General features: G+C 51.2%; 1 protein-coding gene across 2 annotated transcripts; it reads right to left on the bottom strand.

Moving 5' to 3' along the window:
- Positions 1 to 15,864: 15,864 nt before the first annotated feature.
- Positions 15,865 to 21,789, bottom strand: AIRIM (AFG2 interacting ribosome maturation factor). Of its 2 annotated transcripts, none has more exons than XM_044770378.2 (5): positions 21,477 to 21,789; positions 21,021 to 21,298; positions 18,955 to 19,134; positions 16,985 to 17,103; positions 15,865 to 16,815 (listed from the first exon to the last, which is right to left on the bottom strand). In XM_044770378.2, exons 2-5 carry the CDS (start codon positions 21,293 to 21,295, stop codon positions 16,778 to 16,780), a joined length of 612 nt encoding a protein of 203 aa, XP_044626313.2. In that variant the 5' UTR covers positions 21,296 to 21,298; positions 21,477 to 21,789; the 3' UTR covers positions 15,865 to 16,777. The 2 variants fall into 2 exon arrangements, with proteins under 2 accessions (XP_044626313.2, XP_044626310.2); XM_044770375.2 differs by having other exon boundaries at positions 16,985 to 17,107; positions 21,477 to 21,772.
- Positions 21,790 to 21,825: the final 36 nt, after the last annotated feature.

Below are 21,825 nucleotides of genomic sequence, written 5' to 3'. Positions count from 1 at the left end.
TAAGGAGCAGTGTGTAGAAGTGGTATCTCCCAGGTCCCCGTCTGGCGTGTGGAGGCCCCTGGTGTAAGCTGGAGTTGGCAGAACTCAGGGGGAGCTGAGCTGGTTCTGAACGCTTCTCTCCCCGGCTGGCAGATGCAGGTGGATGGGCACAGCTCCCACCTGGAGTCAAGCATCGGCCCCCACCCTCCCAGTGGCTGGTGGGCAAACGCAGGCTCTTTGGGACACGTGTTTCCACTTTCGCTGGAGTTGAGAACTAATAGCAGAAAAACCTGTGAAGCTGCTAATGGGATAATGAAGAAAGTATTTATTTATTTTTCGAAGGCAGCCTGTGAGGATCTGGGGCAGGCTCAGCGTGAGGCCATGGAGGCGGGAGGTCAGCCTGCTGTTCACAGGGATTAAGCAGACACCATGGAATGAGGGGGTTTCCGGAGCAGAGGCTGGAGGCAGGGTCTGGTCTGGGGCTCACCCAGGCAGCTCCCCCCAGTGAGGGCAAGGCTGGACCCGAGGACTCAAGTTACATCGACACAGGGGCGCTCATGCTCCGAGCTTTCCTCCACACCTGCTTCCTGCCATCCTCACCCAAGGGACCAGTCCTGAGAAGTCATCAGATCCAGCTCCTCCTCTAGACAATGTGTCCCCAACAGCCTCCAGAGGAAAGCCTGGGTCCCTGTCTCCCTCTGTGCGCAGTTTCCGGAGGGAAGTGGTTCATGTTGCTCCTTCACCTGCAACCGGACCGGCCACAGGAAGCTAGTTCTGTTCGAGAAGTGTCTTCTTCCTGAGCAAAGCACAAGCCCAGCCTCCCCATCCCTACCCTGGGACTGGTTCTCAGCATCCTTGCAGCCGGGAGCACTGCCCTTGGACCTCCCACTCCTAACTCGCTTGGGAGCCCCAGTGAACTTGGAGTAACAAGTCCCTTAAAGGTCATGCCGTCTCCTGGCTTCCAGCCGTGGATCTGGGGGAAGGCTGAACAGGTGGGACCCCAGACCCTCCCCTACTCCAGCCAGAGCAGCTCCGCATTGGTTTGTCTGGCATATCGACACTCCACCTCTCCATGTTTCTCTCCAGAATGCTAAGGGGTCCACTACCGTAAAAAAACAAAAAGCATTTAAAAACCCTTGCCCTCGCTCCCTCTGTGCTGGCAAAATAATTCAGGGCTCAGAGAGAAGAGACTTGGCCAAGGAACTTGACTTCGAGTCACTGCCTCCTGGCCCAGAGCTGGTTCCACCACCTTCTGCTGGAGTAACCAAGTGACTCCAGGAAAACCAGAGAGAGACTGAAGACAGCCCTGTGCAGAAGGAGGGTGCAGGCTGGTGTTCCCTGGGGCCTTGCGAAGTCGTGTCATCTCTCCCGGCCTGGCTCAAGGCCTGCGCAGCAGAGGTGGCAGTGGACAGTGGGGTGAGGGCAGAGTGGACAGCCTTGCCCATCTGCATTCAGGCTGTGGGCCTCTGCTTTGGGGCTGACACGGCCTGTAGACCAGGTCCTTCCTTCCTGCAGGGCCACCCCTGACGGAGGCCCCTTCTCGCTGGCCTGCCGGGTGACAAGCAGTTCTGGCCCAGGTTCTAGGGCCCTCGGTCCAGGCCAAGCTGAGTTCCTCCTTTCCACCCCAGCCCAGCCTGAGACGCTGAGGTTCTGGAGACCGCCGCCCCAGCTCGGCTGCCTCCATCATGGCTAGGTCGGCGTTCCTGGATTCCTGATGCCCCATGCCGTGCACCTGGCTGGCCCTGCCACGCTCGGGGAGGCCCCAGCTGCCCTCGGCATGAGAGTCATCCCTCTTCACTGCCAATGCTTCTCCACCAGGAAAGCTCTTAAGATTCTGGTCAGACGCAGGCCCTCTTCGCCAAGCCCTGCTCACAACGACCACATTCTGTCTCCTCGGTTCCATGGGCTTGACAGTTGTGAGTTCCACTTCCAAACCGCCTCTCTTGGCTTTCTTGTTCTCAACCCTCACGCAGTCTTTCCCTTGGGGGACCAGAGAGAGGCAGTAAGGAGGACACTGTCTGCCTCCATGCTCCTGGCTCTGGGACAACAGGCTTAAGTTATTTCTGGAGATTTAGGCAGACATTGGGAAGAACTTCCTGACCAACAGGGGCTTAGAAAGTGGAACAGGAGCCAGAGGAAGACGGGGAAATCGTGGGCCCTGGAGACATTCCATAGGGGCTGGGTACGGTGGCAGGTAGGTTACCTCTTCTGGGCCCCAAACTGCACCTGGCTATAGGCCCAAAGCCCGTGCTTCCCCTTTTCTGATGAATCTTTGAGCATCTACTCCATGCCAGGCATCCACTAGGTTCTGGAGAAGAGCAGAGAACAAGACGCGGTGCTTGCACATCCCACCTCAGGGACAAGGAACCGGGCAACTTCAAGATATGCGTTATTAGTGACAAAGCATTGAGCGCTGAGGACAAGGCACCTGACCCAGTCTAGAGGGGAGCTGGGAGGCCTTCCTGAAGGAAGAGACTTCTCAGCTAAGACTAGAAAAGGAGGGAAAGCGGTCAACAGAGGAAGATCCTAGAATGATGTCACCCCAGACGCGTGCCCCATTGAGATACACCCAGAAGCTCGGTGGGGGTTGTGGCAAGGAGCCTCTTTCTCCTTATTGGCGACTTTCATAAAATGGATAGCTCAGTGACGGGTAAAATAAAATCACCAGATCACGTGAATGACAGTAACCTGAATAGAGATCCCTGTCGACTCTACATTTTGAGCCCAGTGCTTTGCAGACAGGAGGACATCGACAACCATTTGTTAAATGAACAAGTCATTTGGTCAGTCTGGAACTCAGCCCTCCCACCAGCCCTCTTTCTCCTCCAAAACTGCAACTTGTTTCAGCTTCGAACCCCACCAGGAGACGATTAACCTCCAAAGCACAGAGAAGTCACATATCTCACCCAAGGTCACACAGCTGGTACATAGATGGAAAGAAGCATTTTCTATGTATCGACAGGGCATCAGGCATAGTTGGGGCCTTTAATCCTTAGGATAATTAAGAGAGCAGGTATCATCCCCTTTTACAAACGAGAAAACCAAAGCTCAGAGAGTTAAGTAGCTTACTGGGCCTGGATGCGGCTCCTCTGGAATTTGGCTCCCAATGCAGTGCTCTCTCTCCCCTGCACCTCATCCATTCCCTGGGGCCTTTTCTGAACTGGGGTGCAAACAGCCACCCCTGGCGAGCTCTGTGAAGGAAGCAGCTCCAGAAGGAGAGCTGGCCCAGTGACTTGCCAGCAGGATTTATGTCCTGCCCGGAGAGGGCAGTTTGGCTCCTGTATGAAAGGCAGAGCAGAGCTCAAAGATGGAACTGATTCCCGTTAAGCGATTGCAAATGTCAGGCAGCACGGCCTGGGAGCTCCTTGCGCACGCACCCAGGCGGCTGGAGGCCAGCCCACGGAGAGCATGCCTGCTGACCTCATGGTTATTCCTAATGCAATTAGAGCCCACTAGGAGACGGTAGGTTCCAACACAGAGCCTGAGCAATGTGTTCTCCGGGGGACATAGGGGCCCCTCCTGCCTGAGAGATGGCGCTGGGACAGAGGGTGTTGTTCTAATTAATTGAATGAGATCCATTCCAAAGCAGATGGATGCAGAAATTACCTGCAGATGTGACTATGCACAACCATTTCAACCGTCTGGGCTGTCACGCAGGCTTGGGGAGCCAGGGCCCCTGCGAGCAGGATTCATTCCATGCAGCCTCCTGCCTCTGGGCAGGGCAGACTTGTGCCAGCCTGAGCTGTGGAGTGATTGCTACTTCTCTTGGGCCTCCCAGCCATCAGTGCTTCCTGGGTCTGGTTGTCCAAAGGCCCAGCCTGGCTAATGGCCTTGTGAAGGGCTTCTGCAGCTGCACCTGGAAGCAAGGTACCAGTGGTCCTCTGTGTGTACTCCCGAGGCCCGGAGTTCTCTTCCAGGTAGGTGGCAAAGCCCTCCTCCCCGAGTCTTGGAATCCCTATGAATTTTTGGATTGTGTAAAACTGGATGACACATTTTTTTATAAAGACAGTGATAGCAGTGGTTGCCACACTGATGACACAAGATCCATGAGAACATTGATTGATTGCTTCATTCATTTCAGAACCCACGAGGCTCCAAACTCTGTTCCTTGCTGGGATCTAACAAAGGATCAGACCTGGCCCCTGTCCTGGAGGAGCTCACAGTCCACGGAAAGGAGGTGGCCGTACAAATAGCCAGTTACTACAAAGTGGGATGGCTGCTCTCCTGGAGTCCACGGTACTGTGGGGACTAGGATGAGGGAAGTGACTCACCTGGGTGGTCAAGGCCAACTTCACAGAGATGATGCTTCAACTAGGCCATGAAAGGTGGAAAGAACCTCCTCAGGTGGATAAAGGGAGAAGGGCATCTCCAGCAGGGGGACCCCTGTGAACAAAGTCATGAGGACAGGGGAGCCCTAAGGAGCGCTGGGCGGGGAAGGGGGTTGGTGGGCTAATGAGGGGCCTTGAATACCATGCTGAAGAGATTGGGTCTCTACCTAGATGCTCTTGGAATCTTTGAAGACTTCAGGAGTAAGTGGACTACAGGGTTAGACATATTCCAGAGCGATCCTCTGGGCAGAGGGTGGACTGGACGGAGAGAGGCTGGAGGCAGAGGCCGAGAACAGTCCCAGTGGTGAGAAAGGAGAGGAAATGACAGATTTGTGAGAGGTCTGGAGAGGGCCACCATCTTGGGGACCGATATGCTGGAGCCAGTGAGGAGGGGGCGGAAGGAGGAGGCAGAAAAGAGGGAGGAGTCAAGGCTGATGAGCCTGGAAGGATGGTGGGGAGGAAGGAAGCCATGGGTGGAAGGAGGAGGAGGATGCTGAAGGCACCGCTGTCCAGTGTTGAATTCAGGGAAGCAGGACTTCTGCGCTATGGTCCCGGCTGCACTCAGAAGTCTGTGAGAGCCTCGCTTCCATTTCCCTGCAGCAAGTCAGACGTTAATTCCACCCCTCTCCATCCATTTCCTCCCAATATGGAGAAGATGATTGGGAAACATTTGGGGGAAGGTATGGGGAGCTCTTTGAGGGGAATCACTGCTTAAAGCCTGTTTACTTGGTGTCTTCTGAGCCCTCCAGGTCCACTCTGCATGAGGGGGCAAATTTCCAAGCCTGGGCTTGCCACTGAGCCCAGCAGCTTCCTCACCCAGCATCCTTGGTGGCATCCAAGGCTTTCCCTTTCTCCTCAAGCCTCCTCCTGCCTGATAGCACCTTGCCTCCTGCCAGCCATCCCCAGGACACCTGCTCCCCTTCCTCCAATCCCCTCAAACTCACTGTAACCGGCCTCCCCTCCCCCAGTCCTGAGCCAGCCTCTCCACCTGGGCTCTGGGACTTGGTTCCTGTCTCCTCGATCCTAAAAGAGCCCCTCTGTATCTCCTTTAAGCTATTTTCTTCCTTTCCCTCTTGGAAGTCCTTCTGCACTCATCACTTCCATCAATCTACTGCAAACTAGCGTTCCCCACCGCTCCCCACCGGAGAAACTCTTCCTACAGAGGTCACAGCCTGATGGTTCTGTCTTCATCCCACATGACCCCTCTGCTCTCTTATCGGCCCACGCCCTTCCTTCCTTCCTGAAACTGTCTCCTTCCTTGGCTCCTGGACCCCAGGCCCTTCTGGCTCTCCTCTGCCCTTCTCTGACATCAACTCGGGCCACATCTTACAGATTGGGATTCCCCAGCAGAGTTCCTCAGATGCCGTCTCTTTTCTCTGCGGACATTCTCCCAAAGCTTTGATTATCGTTGTCACCCTGACTCCTCTAGCGATGCCCAAAGCCATCTATCCAGAAGCCAGCTGGATGTCCCCCACTCCTGACACTTCTCATACTCTGTCTCCCACCAACCACCCTAAAACTCATCCGGCTCCTGTGTCGCCTGCCTTGGTGAATGGCCAGCAACCTGGAGCTATCCTCCCTTCCTCCGATTTATCACCGGGTCCTGTTGAGTCCACCTTCCCAATAGCTCTGCAATTAATTCTCTCCACCTCCACTGCTGTGTCCTAGTTTGGTCTTCTCTCTCACACCCGCACAGCCTCCCAGGCCTCCTCCGCCTGAAGAAGTCCTCTAGATCCCTGTGTGCCTGGTCTCTGCCCTCCCCTCAGCTGCCACCAACCCATTCCTCTCTTTACTCTAGTCCTCTTGCCTTCCTGCTATTTTCAGAACACACCAAGCTGGTTCCCACCTCAGAACTCTCCGGAAGGCTCTTCCAACCAGATCAGCAGTTTTCAAACTTTTTGCTCTCATGACTCCACACTCTTAAAAACTAAGGGCCCCGAAGAGCTTGTGGTTGTGTTCATGTGGGTTATATCCATCAACGTTTACCAAAATAGAAATTAAAGCTGAGAATGTTTTAAAACACTAGAATGCACAAGCACGTGTCCTGACAGCTGGCAGGGCGATGATGTCATTATGCATCACAGGGCATCTCAGAACTCCCTCTTACGCGCATGGGAGAAGGAGAGTCGAAAGGGCGTATAGCATCTTAGTGTCATAAAACGTCTTCACCTTGCAGATCCCCTGAAAGGGTCTCCGAGTCCCCAGATAACACGTTGAGAACTGGGACACCAGACAATACACATCTCTCTCTCTCTCACTTCATTTAAGTCTCAGAGCAAATGTCACCTCCTCTGAAAGTCTTCTCTGTCCCTCCTGTCCCCTCCCCAAGTCATTCTATCCTGTTCCTGCGCCAGGTTCTTTATAACACTTACTGTCATCTGAAATTATCCATTTCCTGGCTTATTTTATTTCTTCCCACTAGAAGGCAAGCCCAGTGAGGGTAGGAGTCCAGACTCTTGTTTCCTTCGGAGTCCAGCACAGTGCATGACATACAGGAGACACTCAAACAAAGCTTCTTAAATGAATTCATTGTATAAAAGCCGTCGTTCTAAGCCTTTGCTGCATATTAAAGTCAGTGGGGGTGGGGGATGCTTTTAAAATTTCTGCGTCCCAGCCAATTAAATTCGAATCTTGGAGTGGACAGAGGCATCAGCGCTTTATAAAGCTCCCCAAGTGACTCCAATTGCAGCCAAGAACAAGAACCACGGGTCTTAATTCTTAAATCCTCCCCGATGGAAAGACTGTTTATTTCTCACTTGGTCAGACTCCCACGGGGTAGAAATGATGATGACTCCGTGTCTTGTCTGTCTGCTGCTGGGCCAGGCTGCCAGGCCTAAGGCAACTGGATGGAGGAAGCTATTAGGCTGGAGTCCTTCTGAGGCCGGGCCTTGGATCAAAGCGGTGGGATGGGCAGTTTGCACAGGTGGTGCTGGTTATCTCACAAACATGTCCGCAGGGCTTGCCGGCTGGGTGCGCTTTCCCCCACGCAGTGGTGTGGAATGCTGGTGCCTTGGCGACCCGTGGAGAATGATGGTGATGTCAGTGGTTACAAACAGAAATGAGACAGGTCCCCAGCCAGCCCTGGGCACGAGGGAGCCTCGCCTCAGCCGGCCTTGCCTCTGAAGTGTAGCCAGGAAACGACAGTCCTTATGCTCCTACCTGAGCAATGCTTCCCTCACTGAGCGGTCACCAGAACCCCTGCCTGCTCCAGGGAATTGCAGGCCTGTGCTGGAAACCCCTGCTCCCCCACAAAGGCTGCAGTTGGCCACCATCCAATCCGAAGCAGCTCTTGGGGCTCAGGCTGGTAGCGAGAGAAGAAAATGTGCCAAGCACTGTGCCAGATACACTCCGCACAGGGGCTCACTTCATCCCACAGGTTGTCAGAGGGAGATAATAGTCTCCATTGCATGGGGGGGGGAAACTGAGGCACAGAGAGGTTTAGATCACTTGGCTAAGGACACCCAGCCAGCTCTGTGTCAGACAACTGTGTAATGGATTGGAACACTGGAGTTCATCAAGGATTAAATTCTCAGACCAGCTATGTGACCTTGGAGAAGTCACTTAACCCTCCTAAATCAGTTTCCTTTTCTGGAAAATAGGGGAAACAGTTTCTTCCTCACAGAGTGGTTATAATGCATCTAAAAACACTAGGTATACATACGAGGCAGAGAATGCTGAATAAATAGTTACAGTGGTATTATTCTTATTGGCTCCAAATCCTCCTTTCCATTACACCTGCTGCTTCTCAGAGGACGACTACTTATATTTGTGTGATACAATTTAAAGTTCTTTCACGTGTATCAGCCCACTTCTGCAGTGGCCCTATGACGTTGAAATTTTTGTCTACAACTCCCTCTGCGTTTGCTTTTTTTCAGTGAAGACACTGGGGTCCAGAGAGGTCAAGTCACCTGCTCGGGTCCTAGGGGGGTGAGTGGCAGATGTCCTGACTCCCTGTCCAGAACTTTCTCCACCGCACAGCAGCCGCCACAGAGTCCCATGGTCAAGCGGCCGCAAGGAGAGGCTACGCCCTGGCTTCTCTGGGAAGGAGGCAGGCAGGGAAGCCAAGGTGGGAGGGGGTGCCAAGGGGAGGGTGGAGCTGTGCCCTTGATGTGGTGGTGGGGCCCAGTCAGGGCTGTTGCCACACTCCTTGGGTTTGGCTGGGACGGCAACCACCATTTCCACTGGTGTGGCAATGCCGGGTGGATCTGGGAACCCAAGCCAGGCAGGGTTGGGGAAGGGAGGATGCTCAGCCTGGCCTGTAACTCTTTGTCGTTGGGGTGGGGGTCCGCTCCTGCCCTTTTCCACTTTCATCACCCGGTCCCATTCCTAGGCACAGATGGCCAGGGACCCTCAGCCCAGCAGGTACCCGATAGACGAGGAAACAGGCCTCAGCCTCAAGTCCTCCAGGGCGAGGGGAGAAAAAACCCTACAATTATTAAGCACCTACTGTATGCTGGGCCTTATTCTCTGTGCTTTGAATGAAGTAGGTCACTTAGTTTTCATAACAGCCCAATGGGTCAGGTATTATTATCCTCATTTGGCAGGTAAGAGAGATTAAGCCCAGGGCCTTCCAGGTGATAGAGCCAGGATTATGCCAAAGCCCGCCATCTTTCCAGGACACTGTGGCTTTACAAGAGGCCATGGCCACCAGCAGCCAGAAAGCTCTGCCAAGGACCACCCCCAGGCCCTGTGCCACCCCACCGGGTAGGACCGGACAGGTCCACCTTTTCCGGGCCAGGCAGCTGCAAGGGCCTCTGCAGCATTTCTGCCGCTCAGTTCAATTCCCAGAGATGCTAGCCCCTCGCTGGACTGGTAGAGAGATGAGGATGGATACAAACGAAGTGAGAGAGATACAAGTTCTGTGCTGAGAAAGGAAGGGTTATTCTGAGCAGTGGAATGAGGGAAGACATCACAGAGTAGATGGTGTCTGAGTTGGGCTTGGAAAAATAACGTGGGTCTCCCTTCCCATGGCAGGGAACCATGTCTTGCCTTTGGGGTGCAGGTCGGGGTTAGGGGCTGTTTTCTCTAGCAAAGGCCCCAGCCCCCCATAGGAGCAGGCAGCTTCCTCTGAGCAGAGTGCGTTATCTAGAAGTCTTCTGGAAGGTGACGAGGGGCCAGGGACCAGCGATGACACTTGATGAGTTGGGATTGGGAGGCACTTCTTCAGGGCCTTCAGAGATACTGTCACATCATGGGGAGTAGCTGTCACAAGAAGACTGGTGACAGGAGCCCTTGGGAGGGACACAAGGCCAGATTCCTCACTGACAGGCCAGGAACCTACTTTGTGCAGGCTCAGACCTGGACTTGGCCACAGAGAGGGTCTGTCCACAGCTCTGGGGCAGCTCCTTGCAGGAAGACCAGAAGGATGTGGGGCAGGACTGACGACATAATTTACAGAGCCCAGCGCAAAATGAAAATCCAGTCTCTCGTTCAAAAACTATTTAAGATTTTCAAGAGGGTGATAGCAAGGCATTAGGCCACTCTAGGTGGGGGGTAGTCCTTGTAAGCATGGGTCACATGCCCACGAAGCCGCCCTGAAGTGGGGTCTAGAGAAAATGAGCAAAGGATGAGGCCACACGAAAGGCAGCCACAGGGGTCTTCTTCTGGCCTAGTGGTCTCCTGACTCAAACAAAGAGAACCTATAAACATGCAGGCGAATAATTCTGAGGGCACAGCTTGGGGCCACGCTCCACATTTCCTAGACGGACAGTCTGCTCCACTGAGGCACTTGCAGCTTTCCCAAGGAACCAGGCCACCCCAGCCAACCAGCATCCTCAGAGAGTCCAGGTCTTGCCTTATTTGGAGGAGGGAGGGCATTTAAATTTCATCTCTGCATTGGGGGAACTCGAACTGCTGGGAAAAGATGTCATGCTTGGAGAGCATCTGGGGAAAAGGCCTCTGGAGCTGTTCCTTTAATTTATGGACCTGACAACAGAGGATAGGGACCTTTGGCAAGTACAAAGGGTGATGGCCAGAAAAGAATCGAAGTCTTAAAAATGGGCTCAGTTGGCACTGTCCTCCAGTCCCCCACCCTGGGGTTTATGTGGCTGGGAAGCCTGATGTCTCTGTTTCAGCAGTGAGATCAAAACCAGCTTTCAGAGCAACATAAGCCAGCGGTAATTTTTAGCACAGACGTAACTTTCTAGTTCCTTTTCCCTACCCCTCATTTTTCAGTTGCCTTTAAAGAGGCCACAGAGAGCTGGAAAACAAATCCAAGTTTAAAGAGACAAGTGCAAAAATGCAAACTGGGCAAGGGGACAGGGCCGCCAGCTGGACAAAATGTGCCTGGAAAACAGCATCCTCTGCTTGGCAGGTGCCGGCGATTTATGGCTGAGATTTGCAGACGTTTTCATCACGTTATGAGCCAGCTCAGGAGACCCTCATAAAACTCTGCTTATATGAAAGAACAAACTAGCTGATAAAAGTCAGCTGCTGCCTATAAAGGCGCTGTGGGGATTGCAATTGAGCAGTGGATTTATTAGTCTGGGCTCTCTATGTAGAGTCAGAACTACGGTGCACATCTGAATCGGGCAGAGAAGAGCCCGGCACGGAGGGTTGCTCCCCACCCACATGATGGCAGACCCGCTCCCCCGCTGCTGCTTCCACTAGAGACCAGAGGGAAGAGTGTTGCTGAAATTAAGTGGCCCGGGATCCACTCTGACATTCCCCTTTCTTGCCTCCCACAGAAACCCGCAAACAGAATCAGTCGCTCTCCATCCACTGCATTCGCTGCACGTCCTTGACGACAGCACTTCTCACGGTGGGCTAACATATTTGCCTGGCCTATTAAACTGTGTACATCTCTTATTTATCTTTGCATCATCAGTAATTGGTTCTGTGCTGGGCACACAGGGGAGCCTCTAAATGAATACAGATGTGGCAGACTGTAAGGTACCATATACTTAAGTTACTAACCCCACTCTAAACAGCATGGAGGGGTTGGGCGAATAGAGCTGAGGTGTCTGTTGGAATTGGGGACCAGCTAGGTGCTGAGAAGCAACTATGAGGGAAGAAGAGGAGGTTAATCAGGCTGGCTTCTTCCCCAGAGAAAGGCATTCTTTGTGGCTACTCTACCTAGCTCTCTCTCTCTGTGCTGTTGCTTTTTCTTTCCTTTTTTTTTTTTTTTGGCTAAGGAAGATTCGCCCTGAGCTAATGTCTGTGCCAATCTTCCTGTATCTTGTATGTGGGTGGCTGCCACAGCATGGCCACCGAGTGCTGTAAGTCTGTGCCTGGGAACCGAACCCAGGCTGCAAAGCAGAGTGGGCCAAACTTAACCATTAGGCCATGGCACCAGCCCCTGTGCCATTGCTTTTTCTCAGGATTAAGGCTATTTCTCAAAGAATGACCCTGCAGCACAATGGGGGTACTTGATAAGAATGCAGATACCCAGCCCCTGCCCACACATGCTGGATTAGAATCTCTGCGGCTGCGGCCCTAACAGGCTGTACCAAGTACCAGCCTCAGAAAAAAGGACTTTCCTGTGCACTCTGTAGAAGCCAAGAAGGAGCCTTCCAGGAATGATGGGGAGGAGGCAGAGTGCCTGGAAGGGGCACCCCTGTCATTCCTTAAGAAGGGCTGGCTTCTCCTCCTGGCCCCTGGCACAGGGGGCAAAAGTGTTGGCAGACCGCCCCAGGACTCACTCCAGCCCTCCTGGCTACGGGATCAGGAGGGAGGGTGACTGGCAAGGCTGCAGCTGCCCCCAGAGGAAGCCTCGTGTGCCACTGCCAAGCCACATGGCGGCTGTACTGCACTCACCTCTGTTTGCAGGAATCACATCCCATGCAGAGCTGGGTAGTCAGGAACCCAACTCTTGTCACAGCTGAGTAGGCGTTAGGGATGCTTTTGGCTTCTGCAGCAGAGAGGAAACAGTGGCGTAAGGAAAAGACCCCTTTCACCAAAACCAAGAAAACCCTGGGGCAAATTCTGGCGACGCTGCTGACAGAGCTGTGGGCGCTTAGAAAATTCACTGTCTGCCATCTGTTTCTTCATCTGCTGATGGAGGTGGGCCTACTTGCCCTGATGCTTGTTAAGGGTTAGGGCAGATGTCGGCACAGCACACAGCTGCACACTTACTAGGTGACTAATAAATCTCAAGGAATTTCAACCCCTTGAATGTTTATAAATTTACCAAAAGCCTCGCTTATCTCCTCATTTAAACCTTACAACTCTGTAAGGCTATCATCTCCATTGTAAGATGAAGAAACTGAAACTCAGAGAGGGGAGTGACTTACTCAAGACCACTCAGCTAGGAAGAGGCTCCGCTGAGACTTGGACCCAGGTCTGGGCTGCCTACAGTTGAGCAAGCTTTCCCGAGTTGATTATCAGCACACCAGCTCCTTCCCTTCATCCTTGGACCCACTCCTCCAAGTGTTACTCTCCCCGCCTTCTCACAGGGAGAAGGAATCAACCACCCAGTGCTTACATAGGTTGATGCTGGTACCCGGCCCCTCATCCTGCCTCGAGTCAGACTCGGTGTGGTCACCACACAGCCTGCACTCCTCCTGGGCTCTTCAGAGCCTAGGATCCCACGGGCTTTGAAAATCCCCTGCTCTGCCGCAGAGAAGAATCCTGAGGTCAGTTTCTAAACGTGGGTGCGGTAGGGACAGGAAAGAAACCCAAATTGTTCATTTCATCCCAACAGACTGTCTCACCAACAGGGAAGGGGGTTCTGACCACCAAGAGTCTGTTCCCCCAACTGAGGGGAACAGACAAGAACTCACATTTGACATCTCAACCCCTAGGCCGGTGACAGGCTTCAAGGGGGCGCTGGGAGTATACCCGCTGTGGTGACACTCCCAAATTAGTTTATAAATGTAATACGATTCCAGTAAAAATGGCAAGAGTTCTTGCTTTATTTGGGTGAGTGGGTGGGGTGAGATTAGCTAATTGAAAACTCCTAGGGAGAAAACCCTAAGGAGCAGGGCTGGGGTAGAGGACGGGTTGCCGAAGCCCACCAGGTGTTAAGACTTTGGAGACAACCGAAATGTCCCTGTGGAATGGGCTGGTTAAATAAGTCCTGTGTACCCACACAACAGGAAACTGTGCAACTGTTTTAGAAAAAATTAAGAAAGCTCTTTAAGTATTCAATAGAATGATCTCCAAGATACAGAAAGTGGAAAAAACAAGGTGCAAAACTGGGTACATAGTATGTAACTACTCATATAAAATTAGGGAAAAAACACGAAAACGTATTTGCTTGTTGTATTAGTTATCTATTGCTGTGGAATAAATTACCCCAAAACTTAATGACTTAAAACAAATACTTATTATCTCAGTTTCTGTGGGCCAGGAGTCTGGGCACAGCTCCACTGGCTGCCTTTGGCTCAGGTCCTCACGAGGCTGTGGTCTCATCTGAAGGCTCAACCGGGAGAGAGAGGCTCTGCTTCCAAGCTCGCTGGCCCATGGCTGTTGACAGGCATGGGTCTCTCTCACGAGCGCTCCACAGGGCTGCCTTACAGCACCGCGGCTCAATGCCCCCCGGGTGAGTGACCCGAGAGAGAGCGAGGGCATCCAAGACGAAAGCTGCGGTCTTTTTTCATAACCTACTTTCAGAATTGGTGTCCCACCACTTCTGCAGTCTTGTATTCATCAGGAGCAAATCTCCAAGTCCAGCCCACACTGAAGGGGAGGGGAGTATACCAGGGCGTGAATCCTGGGGGTGGGAGCCTTGGGGGCTATCTTAGAGGACACCCACCACCACACTGACGGAAGCAAAGAATACTTTTGGAAGGAGACACTAGAAACTTTGAACATTGGTTGCCTCCAGGGAAGGGAAGTGAGTACTGGGAGAGGAGAATTCTTCACTGACTATGCTTTGTACCCTTTGAATTTGGTACATGTGATTGTCTCACTTACTCAAAAAATAAACCAAATTTATTTTAAATTTAAAAAGAACAACTACAAGGATAGCATTTTAATGGAAGAAAAGCTAAAATAAAAACAATTATACTTAAATAATACATAATTATTACTTAGCACCATAAATATACTTGCATCTATTTATAGTCATGATTACTTGTTTCAATGAGGGAAGTTTACAAAACTCTTATTATACAGACACAGACACACAAACAAGCAACTCCCATTTGCAGCACAAAATACATCCTCTTGAGGCAGGGATTGAGGGCTGCTCACAACCTCGTTCCAGTCCACCCTGACGGGCCCACTTCCTGCCAGCCTCCCACCCTTCCGGGAATTAGAGACGTGCTAGACTGAACCAGTACATGGTCGCCAGTTCTAGGGAGTAACAGCCACAAGCACAGTGCCCGGCACACAGCAAACTTTCAGGATGTGCCAGCTTCCATTCGTTCTCAGACGCGGTCTTTGCTCAGACTGTCTGGCCTTGCGCGTGGAACACCCTGCACTCCTCTCCCAGCCCAAGAAACACGAGCCTCAGGGCCTGACTCAGACGTCACTGTCACTGTGAAGTATTCCCACAAGCAGTTAGTTATCACCTTTATTCTCCCACAGAATTCTGTTTTTACCTCAAATACAACACTTTTATTATTGTATTACAATTTAAATCGCTCCAACTCAAAGTCTGGTCCTTGGCTCATCAGCATCACCTGGGGCCTCATTAGAAATGCAGAGTCTAGGGCCCCAGCTCAGACCTACAGAACAGAGTCTAAATGTCAACAAGATACCAGTGGCTTATATGCAGGCTGCAACTCAAGAAAAGTTTAAATCTTGCCCTGGTTGCACCAAAGGCCTTTCTAGGGCTCTCTTTGAATCTCCAGAGCACATCATTAGACCTGACACCCAAATGTCTTAAGTTTTATTTACAATTATTATGTGTGATAGAATAGATTTTAAAAATTCCTGGAATGGGGGGCCGGCTCCGTGGCTGAGTGGTTAGGTTCACGCACTCCGCTTCGGCGGCCCAGGGTTTCGCTGGTTCGGATCCTGGGCGCGAACATGGCACCGCTCATCAGGCCATACTGAGGCGGCGTCCCACATGCCACAACAAGAAGGACCTACAACTAAAATATACAACTAGGTACTGGGGGGGATTTGGGGAGAAAAAGCAGGGGAAAAAAAAGAAGATTGGCAACAGTTGTTAGCTCAGGTGCCAATATTTAAAAAAAAAAAAATTCCTGGAAGAATATACATTATATTATTAAAAACAGTTATTTGGTAGACGGACAATGTGCATTTTCACTTGCTATAATCCTTCAATTTTTCACAATCAGAATGAATTACCTGTACAGGTAGAAAAAACCATGAAGATTTGGAAAATTACATGTAAAATGTAAGATATAATGCAGTCATAATATGGTATATAATGGTATACAATTGTGTTGTGCTACATTTACAGATATGAAAAAATGGTGAAACTATATTGGGGGTTTTTTTTTAAAGACAAATTGAATAACAGTATGTATCAATGATACCATATTTGTTTTCTTTTTAAATTTGTGAATATGGACACTAAAAGGATACAAATCAAAATATCTCTAGTGGAGCTTGTTTCTTCCTTTCCACATTTAAAATTTTTTATATAATTTTCCTATGACTGAAAAAGCATATATCACTTCCATAGTAAGGAAACAAAAAGTCATTTTCATTTTGAAAAATATCTATACTCTTTATTGAGTCCTTTTACATCCAATGACCCAGATTTTCATAACAGCCTAGGAAGCTGACAGGTGTGGAAGTACCACGACCATTTCACAGATGAGGGCACTGGGTCTCAGAGACACAACCCTAATCGCCTGACTCTGGACTGGTGCTCTGCCACCCACACCGCTACTCCAAGATCAGAGGAATCTGGCAAATCAGTTGCCAGCTTTGGTCAAAAAAACCTTGTCATTTGAGAAGTTCCGCTATCCCCAGTTACTTCCTCTCAGATGTGAGAGCAATAGGGGGTCACCCTCACGACAAGGCTGTCAGAATAATTCACGCTGCACCACCGCCCCCTGGTGGTAGGCTCTGGAAACTGACACATCTTGATGATAAGGAGCTACTGCCGTTGGAAAACCATTACTGTTTTCCATCAACATCACCTTTATTTCTTTAAATCATCAAAGCCACTTTCTCTTTAGCCAAGGAGTTGGGTATTGACACAAACACACGAAACCAGGGCCTGGTGTCAACCAGGCTCAGAGGTCTGGATGATGCCGAGGCGGTGCCACTCTCTACCCCATCCTTTCCTTGCCTACCATTTCTGTGGCTGCTGCTTCTGCCCTCGGTGTTCTTCGGCACTACCTTTCCAGTGTTCTCTCTGCCTCCGTCCACTCCCCTGAGCCTTAGGAAAGGGCAAGAGATGGCCGTGTACCCTCAGCCATAACATCAGAAGCCCCAACATCAGAAACATCTAGCACAACCCTCCCAAGAGCCAGCCCTGAGGCTCCAGGCATTGACCTTTCCAATATGCCAGGTTGCAATACTGGCATTTCTTTAGAAATAGCAGAGTGCAGCAATGTCGGTCTTCAGCTGCATCCCCTTCGTCTGCAGATGAACACACAGCTTCCTTACTCTTCCAGGAAGAAGGAGACATTCAACAGGACATCTGGAACAGGAAGAGAGAACAACTGTGCACGCCACCTCTCCAGAGAAGATGAAACATCAGATGTATAAAAGACACAGAGGCACGGCAAGGGCATCTATATAACGCTTCTGAAGAGGGGAAACACAGGCAAAGAAAGGAGGAGACATGAGGGAATAAACGAAAACCATACTCTGTACAAGGTCTTGGTGTTCCTCTTCCGAAATTTGGTCCCAGGCCTTGGGCAAAGCTTGGATGTTGACCAAGTCCTCCCACTGGATCGAAGACAGGAGGTACTTTCTCTTCAGGTACCTTCCTGGAAGTTAAGGACTGCCCCAAAAGAAAACGAAACATTGAAGGAAAAAAATACCCTGGAGAGAGCTCTAGGGAGCTGTGAAAGGGCAGCTATCGTGACACGTCACCGAGTGGGCAGGGTTCGCCTGTGTGATGCGTCCTTACTGAGCACCTCTTGCTTATGTGGCTCTGCGCTAGGGGGACAGAGGAATGAAACGCTGCCCTGCCGTTTCGGATCTCACCGTAGTGGGGAAAAAACCAGACACTAAAAAGAAAGAATCTAAGTCACACGAAAGACAAAACTCAGTGGAAGTTGAGGACGAACACATCCAGTTTAGAGGGTAGCAGAAGATTCCAGCTGAGAGGAAAAGCATAAGCAAAGGTACAGAGCGAGGAAGCATGGAAAGATTCAGCGCCGAGTGAATCGCCCACCCTGGCTGGCAGCGGACACGTGCAGAGTAGCAGGAAAAGTGGCTGACAGGGCAGCTGGAGCCAGAACACAGAGAGCGCTAAGACCACTGTGGGCACTCCGCACTTTACCCTCCGGCAACAGCAGCTACTGAAAACTCCTCTACAAGCAACAGGTTCGGCACTAGAGCTCCTGAAGAGCTCCGGAGCGGGGTGACCAGCCGGGGTGTCCAAGAGGGAAAGAAGCTGGGGACAGAGAAGCCTGTCACGAGGCTGCATGGGAGGAAGGGTCTGAGTGAGAGATAAGACACTATGGAAGAGGCAGTGGGGACAGAGAGGAAAATACAAGAAGCACCAGAGAAACAGACTCAGGGGACCTGACAGGTGACTGTGCAAACACTCCTAGAACAGTAGCTGGCATGGGAGTGCTCGGCACCGTCAGTGCAGCTCCTGCCCCCACTGCACATGCTGCTGCTTCCACTAAAAAAGAAACAGAGGGAAAGGCGGAAGGCGCTGCTGAAGTTTCCAGACTGGGTGCCGAGACAGGGTTGATCCTACAACTAAGAGAAAGGGAGCAGAAAGTGAGGGCTAGATGGAGGGGCTCCAGTGTAAATCTGAGCCTGCAGTGCTGTGAGCTCCCCACTGGAGGCACCTGCAGAAAACTGAAAATCCAGACCAGAGACAAGAAGAAAGGCTGGATTGGGGAGTTACCCAACTGAAGGCAGAAACCTAAGCCAGAGGGCAGAGGCGGGCAAGACTGGAGAGGAAAAGGCCCGCACTCCGACTAACTGATCTTTCCACCTCCACTCTTGCCCCCACCGCCCACCCCAAGTCTTTCCTCAGGACATGGCCAGGCCGACACTGTTAAAAACAGTTTTAATTATGTTACTCCTCTCCCACCTCACTGAGAGGAAAAGCCAAAATCCTTTCAAAGGCCTCCGAAGCCCTACAAGGTCTAGCCCCGTCCTCTGACCTCGTCTCGTTAGGCCCCTCTCCTCACTCTGCTCTAGCCACACTGGCCTTCTCGCCATTGCTCAACCTCAGGCAGGCTCCACCTCAGGGCCTTTGCCCTGGACGTTTCTTCTGCCTGGTGCCCTCTTCCCCCAGATAACCACAGGCCTCCCTCCGTCGCCTTCTTCAGGTCTTTTCTCAAAGGTCACCTTTGAAGTGAGGCCTGCCCTGACCACCTTATTTTAAATCAGAACCCCACCCTCACCCCTCACTTCTTCCACTTTATTTTTCTCCACAGCACGTTCTATACAATTCCCTTTTTAACGCGTGTCTCTCAGCACCTGGAACAATGCCTGGAAGGCATAACTCAATAAAGGACCTGAGGAAGGGCTGTACGAAGGGGGAACCAAAGAGAACTGACCCACACTACACAGTCTGTAATCTGTAGCCTTATAAAAAGGACCTCCTGGAACAGCTCTGGCCACTATAGGAAATGCGTGCAAAGGATACGAATTTCGATAATGTCTCTCAATATCTTGCAACCACTCCAACATATCAGCCACAGAGGGGCTCAGAGCTGAAGCCTGCAGGACAGCATCAATGCTGATCGTGTCTGCATGCTGCTCATAGATCTGAAGCACCCGTTCCACATGGCTGCTGACTGTGTCCCGCACCTTGAGGAGCACAGCTCTGGGGGGAAAAGTCTGATATTAGGCAATACCATGAGAAAGGCCTAAGGCAGGGTTCCGCCACCTTGACACACGGACATTTTGGACCAGATGATTCTTTGTGGTGGAGGGCTGCCCTGTGCATTGTAGGATGTTTAGCAGCATCCCTGGCCTCTACCCACTAGATGACAAAAGAAAACCACACCCTCCCCTCCCCAAGCTGTGACTATCAATAATGTCTCTAGATACTGCCAGATGTCCCAACCAGAAAAACTGCCTCCAAATGAGACCAACTGATCTTAGATTAGTGACGGTGCCTTGGAGTAGGCGTGGCTCAAGAATTAAGAAGTGACTTACAGATGGAGAGGCTGAAGAAGTTACATGGCTCTCAAAGCTGTATGATAAGCCTGGTTACCAAAGTAAAGAGTAAGGGGCCTTTCTGGGGCTGCCATAAAACCATATGAGGAGAGCAGACGCCCACCTACAGTCCCATGCCATGAACGTGAAAGGGAGTAAGCAAGAGGAATGTGAGGCAATAAACCAGTACTGTTCAGGTGCTACTAAATTCTTAAGTGGTAAAGTCTGGGCTCTGGATGCACACAGACTATTCCGGATCTTAGGAGTTACTTATTCTCAATCATGTATAAAAACAGTCAGTCTTGCTCACTGCACATCCTAAATCCCTAGAACATCAAGACTGGAAGATGGAGCAACAAACACTTGTTCACTGAATGAATGAATGAAGAGGGTTATTGTGAAGATTAAATGCAATAATGCAAATAATGTGCTTGGGGGAGCGCCTAGCTTATGGTAAATAGTTACTATTCCACTGGTGACTCAAGGGGACCCAGCCACCAAAAGGAAGGCTACAACTTCCCAAAGGGGAAGGCATTCCCTAGCCTAGAATTGTGGCTTTCACATATGTTTGATCTTGACTCACAACTAAAATAGACTTAAAATAACACCCCAATACCCATACAGAAATACATACTCAATTGAAATAAAAGTTCACTATCTTACAACATACCACAACATAACTTAATTGACTGATTATCTATTTCACTCCACTAAGGAGTAAGTCTGGTTCGCTGTATTCCCAGGACCTTGTGCTTGGTATCCCAAAGGTGCTTAATATATTTTGTCCAAATGAATACAAAGAAGGTCCCCATCTTTGACAGTTTCCTATCAGTCCATGGCACAGACTCTATACATTAGAACCTTGTTTTGTTCTGGTTAAGGAAAGGCCATGCGTGCCCTGTCTGTTCTCTATCCTCAATTACCTATACCTCTAAGATAGCGGGCCTAACATTAGGCATAATGAGTGCTTAGAGATGTGTGGCTCCTGGGCACAGAGACACCAATGCACCGCAGAACAAAGTGCCGGTGAGGAGCTCTGGCCTTGGTGTCAGGCACACCTGGGTCAGAGTCGCAGCTTTACTAGTTACTAGCTGTGCAACTACACGCAATCTGCCTGAGCCTGCTTCCTCACCTGCAAAAATGGATTAAGTGAGGTTAAGTCACACAGTTGCTGAAAAGATTTTGAGATAAGGCACGGAAACCCCTTAGCCCTGGCACCCACTCTTTACAGTATAGCTCCTCATTGCTTTTTATCAAAAAGAAAAACTGTAGAGGAGGGCTAGTAAGCATTCTCCATTACTTTTCTGTTGCACTTTTGTAACTTTTACTAAGTCCACCACTGCCATGCTTAGCCTGACAAGGGAAACGCCAGAAAATGGCTTTTGATAGAAGTCCCACCGCAACAGATGAAAAGGAGGCAAGGTTGAGACCCCTTCAAATACCACGCTCTCAAGTAAGGAGAAAAACATCCTTCTGACTGCTCCTGGCTACGTACAAAACACCCAGTTTTAAAATCTTTCCGCCAAGAAGGAGCACCATCGAGCCTCTTACAGCCGCTCCCCTAGCTTGTCCAGGACAGTGTCACCAGCCGCTAGCTGCTTGCGCCTTAGCCGCTCCTTTAAGTCTGGGAAGGCCCGAAGTGCCGGCACGTCCTCAAATCGCAGGCGCTGTGCCGCCTGCAGCTGCTCTGCCAGGTTGCCCAGGGAGGCCAGGAGGGGCTGGCAGTCCCGCAGGGTGCTCTGCCACAGGCCCTGCTGCTCCTCCACCACGGGAAAGCACTTCCTCAGGGCCTCCTGCACAGCAAGCAAAGGCTGATCTTGAGCCATCTTCTGTTGGGGAAAAAAAAAGAAAAGAAACATGACTAGGGTCCCAAGTGGGTAGAGGAAGTACCGGGTCAAGGTGGCGTGGGGGGCTTATTTCCGTTCTCAGGTGAAGTCCAGCTAAACCTATCTTGGCAGGTGAGGCCGTCTGTCCATCCCTTCCGACAGGCGCGCGGCCTTGTCTTACCTCTAGAGGGGCTCTCGGAGATAGGGTCCTTATTTCCCACCTCTGGAAGGGTTTCCTGACTCTCCCTCGGAGGAGGCTGGTCCCTGGCCACCGCAGTCTCCTACGTCAGACTGCGGATCCCGGGGCCGAAGCCCGGTCTCCCCCTCGCCTGATCCGTGCTTCCGGAGCCGGAACCTCTTCTCCTCTCCTTGAGACTGCTGTCCTAAACCAGCGAGGAAACTCAAAACCGTGCAATCAAACTTTGAAGACGCGATAAGCCCGCCACCTTGCGCCCGCAGTTCCCTGGCGCACGCCCCAACGCGGCTACGGAGTCGCTAAAATATGTCGTCAAGCCGCAATGCCTTCTGGG

Source organism: Equus asinus, chromosome 5 (assembly GCF_041296235.1).
Source record: "Equus asinus isolate D_3611 breed Donkey chromosome 5, EquAss-T2T_v2, whole genome shotgun sequence".
Taxonomy (NCBI): domain Eukaryota; kingdom Metazoa; phylum Chordata; class Mammalia; order Perissodactyla; family Equidae; genus Equus; species Equus asinus.
This window is presented reverse-complemented; position numbering and strand designations above follow the sequence as displayed.